Source organism: Anopheles coluzzii, chromosome 2, assembly GCF_943734685.1.
Source record: "Anopheles coluzzii chromosome 2, AcolN3, whole genome shotgun sequence".
Classification (NCBI taxonomy): domain Eukaryota; kingdom Metazoa; phylum Arthropoda; class Insecta; order Diptera; family Culicidae; genus Anopheles; species Anopheles coluzzii.
This window is the reverse complement of record NC_064670.1, coordinates 11,617,003-11,638,387: the sequence shown is the minus strand read 5'-3', so window position 1 is coordinate 11,638,387 and position 21,385 is coordinate 11,617,003. Positions and strand designations below refer to the sequence as shown.

Genomic DNA, 21,385 nt, shown 5'->3' with positions numbered 1-21,385 from the left:
GAAAGTTGTATAGGTCATTTCATTTTATTACACATCACACATTTCGTTACATATAGTGTTTTTTTCTTCCTTCGAATAAGTGTGATTTTGATCGAATAATGTTTCGTTTGCAGAAACGTTCATAAATATTGTTTTAAGCTGTGATTGAATTTCAAAGAAGAGAACCCCATTAAATATTTCAAGAAGCCAGTATCAATCGCTGTCGCGCCTTCCAGCACCTGTGATTTCTTTTTGGCGCGCTTTTAAAAGATGCCATTTTTTTAACATCACTTTGTCGCATCCTACAATTTCTGGCAATTCATTAAAACAAGTTTGGAAGATGTATAATTCTCACGCCGTAGACAGAATCCAACCAGTCTTTCGATTGTGACAGTTTGTTCGGTAAATGCCGAAACATGTGTAGTTACTTCGTACCAGTCCTATGCTTTTCAGTTGAGGTTGTTTGTATGGTTCCTGAGCTTCCCGAGTGCTCACACGCGTAGCTAATATAAAACTTGTAGGCACTGTTGCTGTGAACGGTATCGTATTTCATTGTTTCGCTGTTTAGTAGCTTTATCAGTATTTCATACTGCCCTGCCCTGTCTGGAACTCATTCTCGTTTTGGCAACTGCATTCTAATACGTCTAGGTTTGTTGTGTATGTGTCGGCCACGCTTTAATCCCGTTCAACATTACATCTTCTTCTTGGTTTACTGGTTTACTGAAGTAATTGTTGGATAGATATAGTTTTTTTTTTGCAAAATTACTAAGAACCTTTAGAACTGACTTACAACGATTGTGACGGATGTGTCCTAAGGATACGGGCTTATATGTGATGTAGTTTTCCACAATTACATTACATTTTTATTACATTTGCAGGATTACATTTTGCAAAGTATGTTTATAGAAACCGAAAAGTATGTGCAATAAGTTTGCACTGTTCAAATGTGTGCTGAGCTATAACGTTGCCCAACTAGTTTATAATGTTCTTTTTGTTTTGTATATTTCTTACACTACATGTTGCATTATAATGGCCTTTGGCCTTGCGCGGTACAGGCTAATAAAAAGGAAGCAGCAAGCTTAATGTTTATAACAACAGTAGCAATACAATTGCGCTTACACTGTATGGTTAACGATCGACCAAAAGCGAGTGTTTGTGTAAGTAAAGCATAATATGAAAGAGATAGCAGGAAGTGTAAAATGATTGCGTGCGAATGAGAAGCGCATGCATATTTTGTGCGCACGTGGAAAATAGTTACAAAAGTGCATTCCCGGCAGGAAATATCTCTTCCGATCAGTTTATCAATATATTTGTGATCGAAAGTGCTTTATATAAACTCAAAAAGGGAATCCATATTTATATTATAAACATCTGCGTACTCTTAATGAGTACGCAAAAGATGTCAACTATTCGAGGGTGAAAATTGGTGTGCAAAAAGAAACGAGGCACCATACGATGGACCGCACTGGATTGTCCCGGTTTATCAATAATTGGGTGGTGGTGGTGGAGCCGATGGTGTAAACGCGTACGTCGGATACCGGGGCGCGTACTCGATCCCTCCAACGATGCGCGTGAACTCGGAGTCATTTTTGCCCGAAATGGTTGGCGCCTTGTACGAAGTTTCGGCGAACGTTGGTGGAGCTGAAACCAAAGAGAGATACCGCGCGGGGTTAACCGTTGGATTCGATTCGATTCGATTCTGCAAAACCCTCTCCCACACTTACGTATGTTCGGGTAGGCTTTGTTGTCGCCCACGTTCCATCCGAGCGCACCGCCCGCCCCATTGCTCGGCGGACTGGCCGGACTGACGGGTTGCGTCGGCAGCATGGACGGATCCGTTTCGGTCGCAATGATGTCGCTCGACACCGGCGGATTATCGGTGTAGGGTGGCGGTGCCTGGAACGACTCGAGCGGTACCGTACCGAGCACGATCGGTATGTTACCGTCCAGGTTGGCATGCATGCCGGACGCTTCCGCAACCACTTTGATATCGTAATCGACATCAATGATACCGCAGTTGACCAGATTCGATGGCGGTAGCGGCGGTATCTGCAGAAACTGTTGCCACGTCTGGCTGTTGCCGGCCTCGACCGGCCCCATCGAAATGGTGGTGACCAGCTCCTTCTTGCGCTTCGTTTCGCGCCGCGGCGTGTGCACGTGGAAGGCCAGCAGCTTGCGCAGATTGATCGTGATCTTCTCCACCCCCACGTTGCTCGCATTGTCACACTCGATCGTCACCGGGACGGACTGGCCGGAAACGAATCCGGTCACGGGTACGTGCACGATCAAGCTTAGCGGACCGGACGCGCAGCAAAAGCAGCAGAATTTTTTCTCCAGCTCCAGCTTGAACGGGTCTTTGACGCGCGGATTCAAGTTCAGATCGACGGGCGAAATCACGGTGAATGCCATCTTGATGTCCTGGTCGAACTTCCACGGCCGATCGAGCGTCACCTTGACGGTGTAGCGCACGAAACCCCATTCACCCTCGAACGACGACGGTAGCGTTGGCGGCAGGGCACAGGTAAACGGGTAGGTGTGCATCCCCGCCGGCAGTTCCGATTCGGCCGCATTCTTGCCACCGAGCAGGTAGTACTGTATCTGGAAGTATTCCTCCTGCCCGGTCAGGTTCGTCGTCGACTCGTACTGCTTGCCGTTCGGATCGGTTTTCGTCTCCGTTTCGCTCCATTTGGTTTCCGCTTCGCCGGCGAACTTTATTACAATGCCTGCAAATCGAACGAAATGGCCACATTAGCATTGAGTGTTTGTTTTGTTTCGCTGGGGGAAAGGAGGAGAACAATTAACTAAGGAGGCTCTGGAGCTAGCAAAGAGTAGCGCGCAAACAATTTCACGGTTGCTGTTAGTCGAATTGCTTTGCTATCGTTTTCATACTGTGCCAGTTTCATTCAGCTCGTAAACAATATGGAACGACATGTCATAAGGAAACGAAATTTTCATCATTTTCAAACGCTACTTCCGCCACCGTGACGACCGTGTGGCCATTCGAATTCAGAAGGTTTGGAATGCAGTTGAAATAAAACCATCATCAGGAAGTGCCAGTAGTGCAGCCGTCAATACATGTTGACGAAACACACGATACGGAAGTGCCCCCAAGGTAAGCATACTTCAGGTAGAATCAGTAAAAAGTTTAATATTAATAACGGAACCGCTCCAATCATTATGCAGTGAAAAATTAAAAGGGTGTTAGTGTAAAAGTAATATGCTCCATTTCTTTTTTTGTAAAACGGAACTTCTAATACCTACTCTATGCTTCCTTATTCTGGTTCGGCAAAAGATTCGAAAGTATACCCCACACGCGGCCGAGCATGTGAAACGCGTTAAAATCTCCGACAGGCAATGGAAGCGGCCCCATACAACCGCATATAAAAATAAACATGCTCACGCTTTCCCGCAGCATCTATTCACAACCAGTTTGGTGAAGGGGAGGGGCGGGAGAAAAGGGGACCATTTACACACGCGCTCTGTCCACACACATGTACATACTAAGTGGCAGGCGCTAGCGCTGTGCTAGTTCTGTTTCGGGTGCGCCAGATCATTCTACCCAATAGAGGAGGTACGCGAACATAAAAAAGAATACACTACTCCAGCATAGCTTGGTATAGTATTTTTGGAAGTCACATGATTAGGTTCAACAAAGGCCAATCGGAGCGTTTAAGTAGAAGCGATCGCGCCCCAACCAAACGCACAAAGATCGTACGCATTCCAATGCGCTGAAGTAATTGGGAGGAGTGTGTTTGTGTGATGTGTACGGGGGTACTGTTGTGCACTGCACTGCAGGGTTAAGAGCATGATTAAGCAGCCATCGTCACCCAGAGTGTGCATGTGTCTGTGTGTTAATCTTGCCTACTTAGATATCCCATTGCCAACTGTTTGTCACAGAGGAATTGCAATTGAAACATCAGCGAGTGTCGGGCATGTTGATGGATTTGTTACAACCGCCAGCCAACTTTCTGTCCCTTTTTTGGGTTGCCCTCACCCATTGCTGGCGTCACTGCGGTGGTCCTTAATAGCAGCCGACAGCATTTTTTGACAGATGATGTCATCGCAATTTGTAGATGCCCTCGTGCATATTTAGCCGAAAACCGGGGAGGTTATCATCACTTTGGTGGCTTTTCTCGGAGACAACCTGCCCCGTGCGGGCCGACCTATACCACTGCCGAGACACTACCATATGTTGTTATCACTGCCCCGGGGTGTGGAGGAGGGTGTGCATAGCATACTTACCCCGTATTTTTTTCGGCGAATCGAACGTAAACGTAACTCGACCATTCACGGTCTGGCCGGCATAGTACGTGTTGTACGGATTATCCAACTCAATCGTGCAATCCTTCAGCCCCATCCTTCCGCTGTGTTGTTGGTGGGTCGGTGGTGGTCCTTACGTTTTATGCTGCCGTCCTAAGGGAATAGATATTTACCACCTACGCAATGTTCACATACACACACACACGGACACACACTAGGTTTGTGGACGTCACTTTAATTGCACACACAAAAATCACCGTATTTGCCACGTTTCCAAGCGGGAATCAAAGCAACCCAGGCCAGCGTCGGTAGGTACACCAAGAGACACGGAAGAATAACTTCAGTGTGACCCGCTCGGTCCGTCGTTTCGGCACCGGGGAGTTCAGAAAAGACCCAGCCAGAAGGCACACACACACACACGGACACACTGTGTGCACGGAACCCGTTTTCGAATTTGGCGAGTGCTGCCGTCCGTCTGCAATACCAAACAAGCGCGGATGAAACTGTCCGACCGCTCGCCGGTTGCGTGACTTCGTGTATTGACATGGGGGTTTTGCTCTCGCTCTCCGTCTCTCTCGCTTACCGAACGCACGCATGAGAGCGATCAAGAAGAGCGGCGAATGTGCCGGTGTGCGTATGTGTGAGATATTTTGCTTTGTTTGGTTGTGTGAGTAAGAGAACGGTGGAGCAACCTGTCCAATGTTGCCAGATAGAGTGGTTTTTAAACTGCCAACCTTGGCAATAATGCATCGATTAGATGAATTTTATTACCTTTAGTACGTTTTTATGTTTGATTTTCTTGGAAAATGATCGTGGTGTTATTGTTCTTGCTTTGTTTCCCAATTGGACCCAACAATTCGATTGTCCAGAATGGTTAATCATGCCTGCTTTTACAACCGATCTGCCGGTCGTGGTTCGATCCGCGTACCGACCATTTTCCCCCACGTAGGACAGAACCCAACGATCTATGAAAAGAAAATTGGATTTTAAAAAATATGAAAATGATGTTGAATAATTTGGTATTGTTTTTAGTGTTTTAGATAGTCTTTTAGTGCAATCTAAAAGATGGAGAAGTTGCTCAGACATTCGGATGTACGCGGTTTTTTTTTTACAAAAAGATCATAATTAAGCAAACACCGTTTCTTCCAGAGCTAGCAGCATGTTGTTCACATAATTATGTATATTTGCAACAAATCTCAATGGCACTTGAGGTAGTTTAGCGGAGGTTATTCGCTTCTGAGTTCGTTTTTTTGTTGTTTTCGACAGCAAAGCGCGCTCGTAAGGTTAGCGCCACAGACACGCTCGCCTTCCCAGCGTTACGGTAGTAGTTTTAAAATTGGGCGAGTAGTAAAAAGACGTACAATAATAGCCACCAGGGAAAAGCGTACAAAGAGCATACATACATACATACATACATTGGAGCGCGGTGTAGTAGATGTAATTTAATTCTGCCGGGAGAGTTGCAAGCGCTCCTGTGCGCGCCACATTACAATAAGCAATAGTTTGGCTATTTATTAGCGCGCGTTTGATATTAATCTGTTAAAAACCTAAAGCAATCGATCCAAGGCACACGCCGTGGCTCGCACGAGATGTGTGCTGATCGATTTATGTGCGTGCATTTGTGTGTGTGTTTTTTTGTATATCATTTCGTAAGCGTTTGCTGAGGCATGCCAAAAGCGGCAAGAGGCAGTGTGGGTGCAAATTCTCCTGTGACATGTGCGTGTTTTTTTTTTTCATTTGATTTAGCTTTTTGCGCCGTTTCGTTTGACTTTGTACTCTCTTTTTCGTTCTGTTTCGTTCCTCGATTGAAAAACATAAAAAAAAACCCGTAATTAACACCTAATTGAGTGTGTAAATAGCAAGCAACCTGAATTTAACAACAATCTTCTTTCCCTTTCTTCCCGGCTCGCCGGTTGTCGTCTGGTGTCGGTTTGCTCAAACCTCAGTTTTCATGGCGGAAGTTCGCCCCCGTTCCGGTGCACAATGTAGTGGAGTCGCACGTTGTTCGAACCGTTCGGCAGTTGTTCCTCCAGGCCTGCCTGCGAACGGCGGACGGCATGGCCGATCGGTATCCGAGTGCCGATTATGTCCGTGTAGTGCTGGGGACCTGGTATGGAAGGAAGAATCCCGATTAGGATGATGATGCCGGCACCAATTTCGGGACTCGATTTCCTACTGCCAAAACTTACTGAACGGATCCCACGGTGGTTTCGTCAGTGGCTTCAGCTTCTCCTTCGGCACCGCCTGCTCCAGCGCTATCGTGCCGATCGTGATGGGCATCGCCAGCCGCGGACTAATGTTGGGCCCCGTTACCCGTGCCTCCACCTCCAGCTCGTAGTTGACGCTGAAGAGGGGCGCACCGTCCGTGTAGGTCGGTGGCACGGCCGGGATAAGCAAATTTTGCTGATGCTTCACTACCTCGCCGGAGGTAACGCCGGAACAGCGCGACTCGGCCACGACCAGTGCGTCGGTGCGCATTTCCACCGCCGGCTGCTGGCTCGAGTAGCACAGCTTCTGCACGAGCTTCACGCGAAACTCGGTTACGGTCGTGCGGCTTCGGTTGACCGCATCTATCTTCATCACAATCGTTTGGCCCGGGATGTAGCCGCAGCGGGCTATCTGGGCCGATATGTATAGTGGTTCGGACGAGCACGGTCCGCAGCAGAACACCTTCGTCAGCTCGCTCTTGGCGGGCAGCAGCAGCACCTCGCCGTGCTCGTTCAGGTTCAGGTGCCGCAGCACGGTGAAGCTGGCCTGCCCGATCGGGTCGACCCGTGCCTTGGTCCGGTGCACCGACGCCTTCGCCGTGTACCGGATCCGTGCATGGTAGCCCTCGAACGAGGTCGGCAGGTGGGCAGGAAGCTCGCAGGAGAAATGATACGTATGCGTTCCGATGGCAAGGTCCCGCACCGGTCCGACGGACGAGCCGCACAGGAAGCTGGTGGAGTTGAGCAGCGTCTGTTGACCGTGGTAGCGGGCCGTCTTGCGGCTGCCGCTTGGCTGATGGCCGGTGGCCGTCTCGATGACCTCCGACCATTCGACTTCGGTCAGCCCATCCAGCCGCAGAGAGATTCCTACAAAAAAAGAATTAATCCAAATGGATTTTCAAGCATGCCCAGCAAGGCGAAACGATACCACCCCGTAAAACCACCCAAAACGTACCAATGACACTGAGTATTTCTGTCAAACGGAGCTCCACCTGGCCGGCAAGAGTCTGCCCGGCAAGGTACACGCCGTACGGGTTGTTATCGAACCGTATGTGGCACTCGGGGTCGGGCATTTCTTTTTCTTTTTTACCACACGTGTCACACGGTGCGCTTCATAGCCTCGATGCGTCACACTCGTATGGTCTAAGTAGGCGGGTGGAGCCTTCGATAGAATCGATTAGCAAACCATTGAATCATCGATGGTGTCTCACCGATCGAATTCCTATCACGACGGCATGAAGATGAAGCTTAGAATTCTTTCACAACTCCAGCGGCTCACAACTTCACCACTTCACAACTTGCATCAGCGCTAGATGAGACGTCTCAATGCCCTAGCTGTATCGTTCGCGCTAGTAAAAAAAACAACTAGGAACTGTTCACCGTTTAGCTAAATAACAAAATCCGTCCTATAGACACTTGCTAAGATATGGGTTTGGGTTTTTTTTTGCAACGGGTGCGCCTTTCCACGCACCCACTATCAAACACCGAACACTCCGGGCTTAAAACACTTGGAACAGGTTGTACGAAACAGAGGCGCTACCGCGGAACCTTCGTCCTTGGGACGCCGCCATCGTGTGCGGTTACGCTTTTCTTTCCAAACACACGCACACTAAACCTCCGTTTGCCAAAAACTATGCGATGCCGATGCCCAAACCCGGGGTGGTGGCTCCGGAAAACCGGGTGGGGTTTTTTGGAAATGCGATACCGTTGATGCGTGTCTGTGTGTGTGTGTTTATGTCCTGTGAGCTGCGTTTGACGTAAATCGCACAAGGATGTTTTGGATTTTTGGGGCGTCGCGTGCTATGATTGCCTCGGGTTGGTGTTGTGTTCGTGGTCGTGTTTCGTACATTTGACGCAAACAGCAGCAGCAGCAGCAGCAGCACTGGTAGATGAGATGTTTGTTTGGCTCTTTTGGGTGAAAAATTGAGAGCATTTGCTCTCGCGCTCGCCGCGTTCGGGATCTCTCCTGTCGGAGTGTTGGCCCAATCGGAAACGGGGGGGTGCATGCTAGGTCCTGACAGGTAGTGGCAGTGTTGCCAGTTTCGGGTTTCACATTTTACGCAAAAAAGTAGGCACACCATCCTCGTTACCTCGTTTAGAGAGCAGACTTAGTAGACTTGGCACTAGGCCAGCATTGCTTAAAAGGGGAATGCTGCACCAATCAATTGTCGAGAGCTGTCTTTCAATCAATCACGGCAGTGTTTACTTATTGCAATACGTTTATTAACGGAAAATAGAAAAAAAGACGATACTTATCCTAATTGTGCAACGGCAAAAGAGTACTCATCCCGCGTGCGTTCTGCTGCCTAGTGGATTGGTAAGTGTTTCAAGTATTTCAACGCTGAATCATGCTCCATTCGGGTTCACCGGGTTTTTACTCGCCGAAACGGTACACCATGTACTGTGGTGTGAAATTATTGCTGCCCGTGTTCTCCTCCCCTTCCTCCAGTATGTTGGCCGGCGTGGATCCTACCGCCTCCTCGTAAGTCGGTGGTGCTATTTCGGTAACCAAAAATAGATAAACAATCGGATTACGTTAAATTTCGGTTTGCTAACCGTAGGGGGGCATGGTAGCAGTTGCTGCCAAATGCGCAACCGTGCGCGCCGCTCCTTACGTAGCTGATCGTTGGGTACGCTTCCGGTGACTTGGGTGACGGGTTTGAGCTGATCGTACGGTACTGGCGGTGCCGATGGTTCCTGTGCGGCGGGGACGGGGGCTGGCACGGTTGCCTCCGGTACGGGGTGCGCTTCTAGCCGATAGTTCATCTCCATCCTGGGGATGGCGTGCGCCGCTAACGGCACCGTGCCGAGCGTTATCGGAATGCGAACGCGCGGATTAATGTTCGGCCCGGGTATCTTGCCCTCCACCTCCACCTCATACCCAAGCGTCAGCACCTGGCACTGGTTGCTGGTGGAGGGTAGGGCCGGTATGGCCAGATACTGATCCCAGGTGCCCTGCTCGCCGGCCCCCACCCCCGGACAGCGCACCTCCGCCACCACCTCCGGCTCGAGCTTCACCCGGCTGTACGGTGTCTGGCTGATGTAGCACACGTTCTTCAGCAGCTTGGTGCTGAACTCGCTCACCCGCTTCTTGCTCCGGTTGGTGGCCTCGATGCGCACCGCAATCGTTTGCCCGGGCACGTACCCACCGATCGGTAGCTGGGCCGAGATGTGGAGCGGGTCCGAGGCGCACGGCCCGCAGCAGAACACCTTCTGCAGCTCCAGCTTGCAGGGCATCGCGAGCGTGAGCGCATTCTCGTTAAGATTCACGTGCCGTAGCACGGTAAAGCCGACCTTGTACGTCGGGTCCACCTTCCACGGGCGGTGCAGCACCACCCGCACCGTGTACCGTATGTGCCCGTGCTGGCCCTCGAACGAGGTGGGCAGATTGGGGGGCAGCAGGCAGCCGAATCGGTACGTGTGCGTACCGGGCGCAATATCGAACGGGTTGCCCTCCGGTGACCCCTGCAGGTACGTGACCGTGTTGATGTAGTCTTGCCGGCCGTGGTAGTGCACGGTGCGCCGGGATTTGCCCGTACCGCTGCTCTCCGACCACTTCACCTCGGCGAATCCTTTGATTTGCAGGCTGACACCTGCAAATGCGCGTACACGGCGTGTGTGACTCATGTTGGGTATTTTTTTGGTTTTACTTCCAGCCAGTAGTACCACCGTCCTTACCTTTTACTTTGAACGCTTCCAGTACGCGCAGCTCCACGTACCCGGACAGGGACTGGCCGGGGAAGTAGACCCCGCACGGGTTATTATCAAACCGTATCTGACACTGGGACGCTTCCGGCATGCTGTAGCTGTTGCTGTGGTTTGGGACACAATGTACCACTGGATCCAGTGCCTCCGAAAAGCACTGCACGATCTGGTATCTGCACCACACTCCTACACGATTCTAATCGCACTGAAACGACCGTTTGCCCGTCTATCGTCCCGGTGGGAAACTCCTATCAGAATCCGAAGCAGCCCTACGGAACACTTTATCTAACTAGCGACTGGTGGTGGGCGATGGCTTCCCTTCCACGAGGCCTGTTTTCAATTGTTAATGGGTGTTTCGATAAGATAAGCCCCACATTTCATCAACATCGACTATCGAGGTAATGGTTGGTTTGCACGCCTTTCGCCACACGCCATCAGGGGTGCTGCTGTGTGTTTTGGAGTTTGGGCGGGCAGTGTGCATCTGCGGACATTGCAACAGCAATCAGCTTTCGTGTGCAGATTTTCGGAGAAGCGTGTTGAAGGTTTGCATTGCCGTAAGGGGTCGGATGATGGTTTGCATTGCCAACCGTGCGAGGAACGTTTATGGGTGACTCATTGTAGAAGGGTTTGATGTGTGCATTGAAAGGATCTTTACAATGTATCTCAACATCAATCTTTACCATCGGTATTTAATGCCGAATTGCCGACTGTTCGGATTGATAATGATAAGGCTGTGACGCGCGTAACATAATGCATCGAAGATGAAGCTTGGCCTTGGGACTGAACGATGAGAGCCGATCTGAATTAGGGTGTGCTGTTTTGTTTTGTCTCTATCATCGTTACCCCGGCAATAAAAGAAAAAAGAACCACGTAAACCGAGTCGGTCGGACTATTTGGGAGGGGGGTGGATAGAGGAACGCCATAACATTCCGTGAAGCGGAATTCTTCAAGGCAGTTTTGCTAATCGCGAGAAGAGAGCGTTAGCCCCGAATTGATGTTGCGCGAGTGTGTGTGTTCTTTGATGAGGGTAGGGGGAAGACCACAACTCGCAACGATACGCAACTCACCCCTACCTCATCCCTCTCCGTCTAACGGCCCCAGTGATAGCCTCCGAAGGGAGAAATCAGTTTATGCTTCACCAATACGCCACCGGGCCTCGGCTTCACCAACACAGCACCCGACATCATCGTGTACACAGACAACGCCAACCCGCGGGTGGTGGTGATGGTTTCGTGAGAAGGTCACTTCGGCTGTATGACATCATGCTCCCACCACCCCTAACCAAAAAAAAAGCGCCACCACTGAAACAAACATACTGAGCAGCTTCAGGGCGCGATCAACGCGCCGAGCCGGTTCAGTTACGAGCGAACATCATAATAGAGAGCAGTGTAGTGGTAGTAGCCAGCCAGCCAGCCAGCCAGCCGTTGTCTAGGGTTTTGTGAGAGTTTCGTGCGTGTTTTTGTGGTTTCGTGTCAGAGGGGGAGGGGAAGGGAGACTGCTCCCTTCAAACCAGAGGCGAGCGGCATCATGAAAGTGCACTGTGACATCCGCTTTACCAACAGCACGCAGGGAGCGTACCTTAGCGGGCAGCAACTGACAGGCCACGTCCAGATCAAGCTGACTGAGGCGAAGAAGTTCAATGGTACGATACGATACGGTGGTGAAGGCGAGGGTCCGTCTCTTTCCAAGGGCGATCTCAGGGTCCGCTGGGTAGCCTTTCTACTTTTCTACGTCAGATTTCCCTTTTGGTCGATGGTGTGGTGAAGTGTGTATGTGTGTAATGTGCCTTCTTCTGTAAAGCTTCTTGTCCACGGCAAAAAAAAAACAGACCACAACCATAAGGAAGCGATGTGATGTTGATATCGCGATCTGTACTCTAGTGATGGGAAAATGAAGTTTTCGTCGGAATCGATTCCGGATAGATCGGCTCCAAAATCGGAATCGGCCCCAGAATTGGAATCGGAATTGGCTCCAAAATCAGAATAGGATTCAAAATTGTAATCGGTTTCGGCATCTCCATAAGAATAGGCATTTTGGTCCAATTGTGCTACGTATTGATAGCCCAATTGAAGTCCTATTTACTTGTAAACGATCAATACTCATGAGAGATTCTGAAACTTCTTATTTTAATTCAAGAACTGATTCTTCATTCCGGAGCTAATTCCAATTCTAATGTCAATTCTGATTCCGTTTCTGGAGCTAATTGCGATTCCTAGGTCTATTCCGATTCCGGAGCTGATTTCGACTAAGGAATCGGCTCCGGAATTGGTTTCGGAATTGGCTACGGAATCAGAATCGATTCCTGCATCGGAATCAGCTCCGGAATTGATTTAGTAGGTCTGATCCCGAGCTCCCACCTTTAACCTGTACATTGGTTGGAGGAAACATGATCGATCAGAGTACAGTGTTGTAGTGGACCCCGATTTTTGTTTATTTTATTTATTCACTTTCACTTTCTCTCTCTCTCTCTCTCATCTAGAAATCACACTGCGAATAGTCGGCTACAGCAATGTGCAGTGGTCAGAGAAGCGGGGCCAGGGCAGGCAACGCCGTACGGTCTACTACACCGCCAAACGGGACCACCTGTCGTCGATGAAGGTGCTCGTTGGTGCGCAACAGAATGGTACGAAAATGGAGCTCTGTTTTTGGTCTCCTTGTTTCGCGAACCCCCCATAGTTTACATTAAAAAAATAATATTAACAAATCCTTCTCATTCGTTTCTCCCCATCCCACACAGGCACGCCCACAGAACTGCCGGCCGGGGAGCACATCTACGAGTTTGCGTGCGAGCTGCCGTCCCATCTGCCCACCTCGTTCGAGGGCACGTACGGGCACTGCCGCTACACGGCCCAGGTCGTGTTGGACCGGCCGTGGAAGTTTAACATAACGCACAAGATCGGCTTTACCGTGGTGCAGCCGCGCGATCTGAACCTGCAGGCGCCCTCGATCCGGCTGCCCAGCCGGATGGAAGATGCGCGCGTGTTCTGCTGCGGCTTCTGGCGCACGAAGCCGCTGTTCGTGAAGGTAACCGTACCGTTCACGGGGTACGTGCCCGGGCAGGCCATACCGCTCACGATCGATCTGCACAACCTGTCGTCGCGCATCATCGAGGGCGTTAACATGAAGCTGCTGCAGGAGATAACGTACCACGCGGAGTACCCGGCGAGCAAGACGCGCCGCGAGACGCACACGATCGTGAAGCACATCGGGGACGGGGTGGCGCCCGAGGCACAGAAGCAGTACGAGCAGCGGCTGGTGGTGCCCACGGTCATACCGACCTGCGGCGATCAGAATCTCATCTCGGTGGCGTACCGGTTGCATATGACGGTGCGGGTGCAGGGCTGCGGTTCGGATCCGGTGCTGGAGATACCGCTCATTATCGGTACGATTCCGCTGATGTTCCAGCAGCCGGCAACGGTTGCCGTACCGCAGGCGACGGCTGTCGGTGTGAGCAGTGGGCAGCAGGCTGGCTTCAGCTTCGGCAACTCATCCGGCAACTCACTACCTTCCGCCAGTGGTTTGGTGCGTGAGCAGACACTTCCACCGGAGTATTTGCGTAAGTGCGCGTGCAGCGTCGGTTGTTGGAGATGTCCAGAAGATGTCTTATCTCTCTCTCTCTGTCTTTCCTCTCTACAGCTCCACCAACGTACGAGGAAGCGATGAATGCAGCGGCCGTGGTAATCACCGACGATACGGACACCAACGCGATTGGCACCAAACCGTACGTACCGCTGTACCCATCGTACAACTTCAACGACATCCAGTGGCCACCGCTGCCACCGATGCCGGTGCAGCCACCGTTACCGCCAAAGCAGTGACCTCCCACTTGATCGATACATCGTCGGGGCCAACCTTACCCTATATCGTATTACAAAGCTTTACTATGACACGTGGCAAACTCTAATGACAATTTCGGTGGATGAAACTTTTCCAATAATTCCAAACGCTGGTCGGAGGATCATCTGCGATCTTTAACACCTCATTATCTACAACAGTGAACCCAGAAAGCGATGCTTCCATCTCGTTAGGCGTGACGCATTTTTTGGAGCATTTTGTTTACTTCTACTCTCCCAACATACCGTAGAGATGTATATTTTGAATCTCACTTTACAATGTTTACATGTTTACATAGTTTTAAAAGCGCTGCACGGGGCTGCAGCCGTACCAGGGAATTGGTGGGAATGACAAGTGTACTTAAAAGAAGAAAAAGGAACCTCTACGTGGCCTAATACTGTTCCAATTTGATCGTACTTTGTGCAGGATCCGAAATCCGGCGGCGCTTAACGGCTGGGTTGGTACTGGGGTTCGTGCTGTGGGTTAGCATTTACTTGCAGCAGCCTTCCTTAGCGCCATCCTTGCACGGGCAGGTGCAGCGTGACTCGCAGCCACATCCGGCACCGCAGTTCGGGCTGGTGCATTTACAGTCTGTGGTGATGAAAGACAGGCTCCCTCGGTTAGTTAACATCCCAGGTCACAGCACAACTGAAAGATCCGCTATTGGCGATACTACTTACCGGCAACGCAGGTTTTGCACGGCATCTTTTGCAGCTGGTTTTGTTTGGTTTGGTATTGTAACACACCCCGTAAAGTATTGCTTCGAATATTGCACGATGTCGTTGCTCGGCTAGGAACTGATTAGTGACTTGACTCGAACCGTTGCACCGGGCCTCTTATATTGGTGGTGGTTGTGCAACTCGCAGCTACTACTGCTGCTGCTGCTGCTGCTAGTTTCCGTGTGCAACACACATGCGAGCCTCAGAGTGTGGGCTACATGCCGAACAAAGGGGCCTCTCGTTGCGTGCCCCACTAGCGGTACGCGTCATACTAATGTTGGTGTTGTGTGCAAAGCATCGGCGAAGTGCAAAGTGTATACTGTGGTGTCTGCTGTTGGCGTCGTTGACCGATGATTATTATTTGTTTGTCTGCTTGATTAGATATATCAGGGGGAGGTCCGGGGACGGAATTGAAACATGCCTCCCCACACACACACACACACATACGTTTGTCGCCTGGTAGTGGTGGGGATTGTATTTCTACGCCTACTTACGCGGCAAAAACAATTGTAGCCGACTGTGTAGCATAGAACTGCATGATCAGGGCTTTTCGATTCGACGACCAAAACAACGGAAAAACACGAGATGCCTACGTCACGTGTTTTGTTTTGGTTTCTTTTTCCCGCATTACTATTGCGACGAATTGCATCAGCAGCTGTGAGAGGGTGGATGGGGGTGGGAGAGAGAGAGAGAGAGTCAAACAGTTTGAAATGGCATGATGCAGCAAATAAGAAAAAAAAAATAGGGCACACACCACCGGTAAAGTGGAAACCGATCTCGTCGATACCGCGCACAAACACATCATATGATTTGCACACGACACTCTCGCGCCCAGCGCGGTCGGGGTTTTGCGGAAGTGCACGCGACCATGCTTTCAAACGGTGCTCAATTGCTACAATTGAGATCGGTCGGAGCAGGCGCGCCATATAAAAGAATGCACGTGCGAACGCCGGTATGCAGTAGCGAGAGAGCAACCACCGGTACGACGAGAAAGTGATTTTGCAAACCGTGTGATTAGTTTGAAGCAAGCGTTGTCACGAGCAACGGGTGAAAGTATACCACGACTACTACGTGCCCAAGGTCTTTAGTGTCCTCTTTTTTCCTGTACGCTGCGAAGCACCGATAGAAAACTGCACCTAAAGATGCCCTGCAAGTGCTGTGGAAATGGTAAGCATAAGCCTCACTCCTCCTCCCCTATTTCAGTTCAGAGAGTCATGTGCTAACTGGTGCTAAATTTTCGTTCAACAGATTGCAAATGCACCAGCGGATGTGGCAGTGGCCAGCCCTGTGCGACGGATTGCAAGTGTGCCTGCGCGAGCGGTGGTTGCAAGGAAAAGTCTGGCGGTTGCTGCGGCAAGTGAGGTATTGAAGTGAGGGGCAAGTATTGATGGGAAGTGCTACGAATCTCGGCTGAAGGCATGTCGGTAACCACAACCACGAAGGACGAATAAATATGTTATTTAAAGCCGATAACGAATGGTTTTTTTGTCTAGTTATTGCTCATTTTAAAAGAAAATTTGCGCAATTCATCTATAGCATACGTTTGAATAAACAACATTAAGCATTTGATGTGCGATAACAGTATTAAAATAATAGATAAATTATCAGAATTAACAGATAAATTACCAAAAAACTGCGAAAAAAAACAACAAATGTGCAGCGCAGCCTTTCGCGTAACGGATTGGCGTAGCGCATAACGCCAGTCGTGCTCAAGTGTTGGCTCCACCGCTGCCTGTTTACCAAATCCAAAACCGCTTGATCCGCGCTGCAAACGCGCTCGTGGCGGCAGAGTGACCAGAAATTCCGATTTATCTGTACAGGCGGTCCCCGAAATACACGGTACCTCTTACACGCGGATTCGGAGACACGCGATTTCCTAAATTTGACAGTTATTTGGGCAAATTGTACTGATTTGACACATAAATTGGCAAATCAGAATAATTTATCTTTCGATCGAGTGTGAAAACCAATTTCAAAAGGTCAAATTTTTCGTTACGATGGTTTTTCGGTGTGTCTGGCAGCGACCTTAGGGTGTTCATCTGTGAATCGGTAGGCATTTATAAAAAAAGTCAACGACCATACCATGTTCAAAACACCGGTTCTCGTCCGACACCAAAAATCGATAGGAATACAGATAAATCGGTATTTCTGGTCACTCTGCCTGGCGGTTCGCTACGGTACGTCAAACGCTGCCCGTGCATCCGTACCTGACCGTGCGGCTACATGAGGTGAAATATACAGCGAAATGAACTATTTGACAGGCGAAATATCTGACGGATAAAGCATCACAGCAACCAGCTGATGTGCAATGTAAACAAATAACGTGCAAAAAATCGTAACTAAACCCATTGAATAACTTCAATATCCAGTACTTCGTCAATTTTGAGTCAACAGTTCACAATTTCTTCCAATTAGGGAATGTTCTGCTTAAGAAGATATTATTTTTAAGTGAATTTCGAAAGCAGATGTTGTGTCTCCCCCAACCCTTTTGCTGTACCTGTCAGATATTTCGCCTGTCAAATAGTTCATTTCGCTGTATATTTCACCTCATGTAGCCGCGCGGTGAAGAACAATTGTGCGTGTGTGTTGCTGGGAGTTTCACTGGAGACTGTGCTGAAAAGTTTTGGGGCAGCACAAGATTGCTTTGTTTACGCACAAACAAACAATTTGCTTAATTGAAAGGGAAGCATCATCGATTTTATTCGTATACAGGCGGTCTGCCCGTCTGCTGTACCGCCGCTGCTGGTTCACCAAAACAACACCAACGAGTGCTGGGCGCTGTGCAGGTGTGGGTGTGCGTGGGAAGTGGGCGGCCAATCTGTATCTACCACCTGCCAGCGAAGATCTGTCCGTGTGCAAAACAAATGGTGTCGGACGGCAATTTATTTGCGTGACAAAAGAGTGCCCCAGCATCAGGATCCGGTCAGGCATCAATGAATTAAAGCGCATCTCCGGCATCCGGTGTCGGTCGGTGGGTTTTTTTGTGGGGGAGAGCAGCTGCCCCAATGTTCATCGTGCCGTGAAACAGGGGGAAGGTAGGGGCACTGTGGAGCAGAGCAGGCGTATGCATAAGTGGTGTGAATGTGGTGGGTACGAGATTAGCAGCAGCAGAACCATTTGAAAGTGTCGCTCACCCGCAACGCGTCGATTGTGTGTGTTTTTTTTTTATTGCTTCGAAGCTAATTATGCTGCTCACCCTCAATTCAGTGCGGAAAACAAGTTTGACGGCTAGATTTGGGTTTTCCGACTCGCAGACCTAGTCTGGCACTGGTCCGAAAAAGTGGGTTGCATACCACGGTGGTTGGGGCATAGGCGATAGACGTAGCGAGAGCGAAAAAAAAGAATAGAACAACTAACACCAATGCTCCACGTCACCATCGATTGATTAGAAGTGGATTATCGCTTGCAGCACAGCCACGCGCTCTCAGGTCGAGCAGAACAAGCCGCAGGCCGAGACAAATCGAGGCAGGCAGTGCAGCAAAGATCAAATGTGCTCGATCGCTAGTAAAACATAGAAACGCGTCGTAACCAGTTCGCAACAGAAACGAGCTACACTCCCCCCACTCCCAAACACAGCGCTACCATGATCGTCCGGCAACTGATGGGCCTGAATCCGTGGGCCCGCGTGCTCGTCCCGTTCCTGTTCGTGTGGGTGCTGTTTGTGTTGATATTCTACTCGAAGCTGAACACGTCCGCCGCGTCCAGCAGCTCCTCCGACGGCGGGGACGATTCGCTCAAGCGGCTCGAACGTGCCGTCCAGCAGCTGGAACGCTCCAAGCAGGTCGACCAGGAGCTGCGCCTGCTGGTGGACGAATATCTGGCCGATGCCGGCACGTCGGCCGACCGGAAGCAGCACTTTATCGACGAGCTGGGCAGCAAGCTGGAGCAGGACGCGACCGGCAGCGCGGGTTGGTTTGCGGTTGGCCGGCCCCGTAACGGACCGTCGCTCGAGTACGAACGGCTGCGGCGGCGCGTCGAAACAAACACCCAGGAGCTGTGGAACTTCCTGCAGTCCGAGGTGACGAAGGTGCAGAAGCAGGCGCTACGATCCGCGCCGGAGCTGGCGAAACCGCTGAATGCATTCCTGTCGCTCGCCGCCGACCACAAACGCTCGCTGCTGACCGATATCGAGCGGATGCGGGCGGCCGACGGGTACGAAGCGTGGCGCCACCGGGAAGCGGCCGACCTGAGCGAGCTGGTGCAGAAGCGGCTGACGCGCCTCCAGAACCCGGAAAACTGCTCAACAGCACGGAAGCTGCTGTGTCGGCTAAACAAGGGCTGCGGGTACGGGTGCCAGCTGCACCACGTCGTGTACTGCTTCATTATGGCGTACGCGACCGAGCGCACGCTGATCCTGAAGTCGAAGGGCTGGCGGTACCACAAGGCAGGCTGGGAGGAGGTGTTTCAGCCCATCTCGGACACGTGCCTGGACTCGAACGGTGCGTCTCACGCGAGCTGGCCGGGTCAGTCGAACACGCAGGTGCTAACGCTGCCGATCATTGATTCGCTGAACCCGCGACCACCCTATCTGCCGCTGGCGATACCGGCCGATCTGGCACCGCGGCTGATGAAGCTGCACGGCGACCCGATCGTGTGGTGGATCGGCCAGTTTCTCAAGTACCTGCTCAAGCCGACCGGCGAGACGCAACAGATGCTGGAAAATGGCATCGAACGGCTTGGGTTCAAAAAACCAATCGTTGGGTAATTAGAAATGCGCGTGACCGCGTGGTGTTGGGATTGCCATTGATTTCTTTGTTGCGTTTGTTGCTTCCCTTTTGCAGCGTGCACGTACGGCGGACGGATAAAGTAGGCACGGAAGCGGCCTTCCACGGTATCGAGGAGTACATGACGGCGGTCGACGACTACTACGACCAGCTGGAGCTGACAGAAAAGGTCGACAAACGGCGCGTGTTCGTGGCAAGCGACGACCCGAAGGTAAGCACCGGCACTGTTATTGCGTGGAACCAACACGACTAATCACGACCTTCCTTCCTTGCTCGCCTTCCTTCGCTGTAGGTGATTGAGGAAACGAAAACCAAATACCCTCACTACGAGGTTATCGGCGATCCGAACGTGGCCAAGATGGCTGCCGTATCGACACGGTACACCGATTCGTCGCTGAATGGCATCATACTGGATATACATCTGCTGTCGCTCAGCGATTATCTCGTGTGCACGTTCAGCTCGCAGGTGTGCCGGGTGGCGTACGAAATCATGCAAAGCATGTACCCGGACGCGTCCGGTCGGTTCCGGTCGCTGGACGACATATACTACTACGGCGGGCAGAACTCGCACAATCGCGAGGTGGTGCTGCCGCACGAGCCGAAAAATCACGACGAGATTCAGATACGGCCGGGCGATCTGGTCGGCGTTGCCGGCAACCACTGGAACGGCTACTCGAAGGGCAAGAACCTGCGCACCAATCAGGTGGGCCTGTTTCCATCGTTCAAGGTGAACGATAAGATCGAAATCGTGGAGCTACCCAAGTATCCGTACGTGAAGTAGTCCCCTAGACCGGGCGATGGGCGCCGTCTGCTAGTGAGAGAATTGTAACGTATGGATCCTATTTTGCGTTTGTATGATTGAAAGTTCAAACAGTGTGTATGGCAGGTATGCGAGAGAGAGAGAGAGAGAGTGATACGAGACGAAGCGTATCATACGGGTGCAGCCGTATTGTACGAATGATGCTTTTGTTGTTTGTGTGAGTGAGAGACAGAGAGAGAGAGTGTGTGTGATACTGAGACTATTAATTTTGTAGACCAATTGCCAGTTATTTACCGTACATCCCTATCCTATTTTATTTGCTTTTAGTACGCGATTTAAAGTTAGTAGGTTAATTACCAGCCAGGAACGGGCTGGCTGGCATTTGGCATGAAATTCCATTTAAATATGATCTTTCGAGCCATTTTGTAAAACAGTTGCCCGGAAGAAAAGTCACGGAAGAACAAAACCGATCAGACACGTGTGAAACAACAGGAACAAACGTACTTGATATTAATATAACAAGAATTACCATCATCCCCCTTTGCTCATTGTATGCCACCGCGTGTATTGAATACGCTTTCGCAAAGCATCAGGCTGCTGTTAGTAGAATAATGATAATAATAATAATGCACACAGATATTGGAAATTACGGAAGCAGTGTGATGGATGAAAATCGAACAAAATTACAATTGATCGCCGATCGCTATATGCACAGTATATAGGACAAAAAAACAAAGCGAGCTAGACAAAATTTGCGTACAGATAGTTTTTTTTTATACAGCTAAGTTTAGGAGAGTTGTAGGGGAATCCGCAGCGAATCCATTAAAAAAAAACTAGTAAATTAAAGTGAGTGTGTGCCTGCGAGCGGTGGAACAGGAATCTTGAGCCGATAGTTGAACAGTGGCGGAACTTTTAGTTAACCTTTTTGCAGGGAAGAACCGCCGAAATCGTGAAACCCGTTGTTGTCTAAATTGTGTGACAAAAGAGAGAAGAAGAAAACCAAGCAAACAGAACGACAACAAGCCAATGCCCTCAACATGAACACCGAATGAAAGTATGATAAGCAATGTCTACTTCGCAGAATAAGAAAATAAGTTTATTTATGATAAAGCAAGGAAAACGAGGGGGATTTTATTTTCAAAATCAGAAAGAAACGGCCGAACCGCGCGCAATCGATGACATAAAGGTCGGGCGAAA

General features: G+C 50.3%; 5 protein-coding genes and 1 long non-coding RNA gene across 9 annotated transcripts; 2 read left to right on the top strand and 4 right to left on the bottom strand.

Annotated features, from left to right (window-relative positions):
- Window position 1: 1 nt before the first annotated feature.
- On the bottom strand, window positions 2–4,775 carry LOC120951468 (arrestin domain-containing protein 3-like). Of its 2 annotated transcripts, XM_040370227.2 has the most exons (4): window positions 4,497–4,775; window positions 4,222–4,392; window positions 1,704–2,702; window positions 2–1,620 (listed from the first exon to the last, which is right to left on the bottom strand). In XM_040370227.2, exons 2-4 carry the CDS (start codon window positions 4,334–4,336, stop codon window positions 1,463–1,465), a joined length of 1,272 nt encoding a protein of 423 aa, XP_040226161.1. In that variant the 5' UTR covers window positions 4,337–4,392; window positions 4,497–4,775; the 3' UTR covers window positions 2–1,462. The 2 variants fall into 2 exon arrangements, with proteins under 2 accessions (XP_040226161.1, XP_040226160.1); XM_040370226.2 differs by having other exon boundaries at window positions 4,222–4,775.
- LOC120951470 (arrestin domain-containing protein 3-like) lies at window positions 2,757–14,360 on the top strand. 3 transcript variants are annotated; one of them, XM_040370229.2, is made up of 4 exons: window positions 2,757–3,091; window positions 12,631–12,774; window positions 12,889–13,707; window positions 13,788–14,360. In XM_040370229.2, exons 1-4 carry the CDS (start codon window positions 3,055–3,057, stop codon window positions 13,967–13,969), a joined length of 1,182 nt encoding a protein of 393 aa, XP_040226163.1. In that variant the 5' UTR covers window positions 2,757–3,054; the 3' UTR covers window positions 13,970–14,360. The 3 variants fall into 3 exon arrangements, with proteins under 3 accessions (XP_040226163.1, XP_040226164.1, XP_040226162.1); XM_040370230.2 differs by lacking the exon at window positions 2,757–3,091 and adding an exon at window positions 10,598–10,693; XM_040370228.2 differs by lacking the exon at window positions 2,757–3,091 and adding an exon at window positions 10,709–11,793.
- On the bottom strand, window positions 5,361–7,719 carry LOC120951472 (arrestin domain-containing protein 3-like). Its single transcript, XM_040370233.2, has 3 exons — window positions 7,402–7,719; window positions 6,429–7,313; window positions 5,361–6,346 (listed from the first exon to the last, which is right to left on the bottom strand). Exons 1-3 carry the CDS (start codon window positions 7,517–7,519, stop codon window positions 6,189–6,191), a joined length of 1,161 nt encoding a protein of 386 aa, XP_040226167.2. The 5' UTR covers window positions 7,520–7,719; the 3' UTR covers window positions 5,361–6,188.
- Window positions 8,648–10,367, bottom strand: LOC120951471 (arrestin domain-containing protein 3-like). Its single transcript, XM_040370232.2, has 3 exons — window positions 10,125–10,367; window positions 9,062–10,039; window positions 8,648–8,942 (listed from the first exon to the last, which is right to left on the bottom strand). The coding sequence occupies exons 1-3, from the start codon at window positions 10,243–10,245 to the stop codon at window positions 8,821–8,823; spliced, it is 1,221 nt and encodes a 406-aa protein (XP_040226166.2). The 5' UTR covers window positions 10,246–10,367; the 3' UTR covers window positions 8,648–8,820.
- A 364-nt stretch (window positions 14,361–14,724) lies between the features above and the next one.
- On the bottom strand, window positions 14,725–15,848 carry LOC120951475 (uncharacterized). The gene is made up of 2 exons (XR_005751192.2): window positions 15,459–15,848; window positions 14,725–15,359 (listed from the first exon to the last, which is right to left on the bottom strand). It is a non-coding gene; the product is annotated as an uncharacterized LOC120951475 (long non-coding RNA).
- A 1,042-nt stretch (window positions 15,849–16,890) lies between these two features.
- Window positions 16,891–21,308, top strand: LOC120951465 (alpha-(1,6)-fucosyltransferase). Its single transcript, XM_040370222.2, has 3 exons — window positions 16,891–19,405; window positions 19,486–19,639; window positions 19,721–21,308. The coding sequence occupies exons 1-3, from the start codon at window positions 18,288–18,290 to the stop codon at window positions 20,207–20,209; spliced, it is 1,761 nt and encodes a 586-aa protein (XP_040226156.1). The 5' UTR covers window positions 16,891–18,287; the 3' UTR covers window positions 20,210–21,308.
- The last annotated feature ends 77 nt before the right edge of the window (window positions 21,309–21,385 follow it).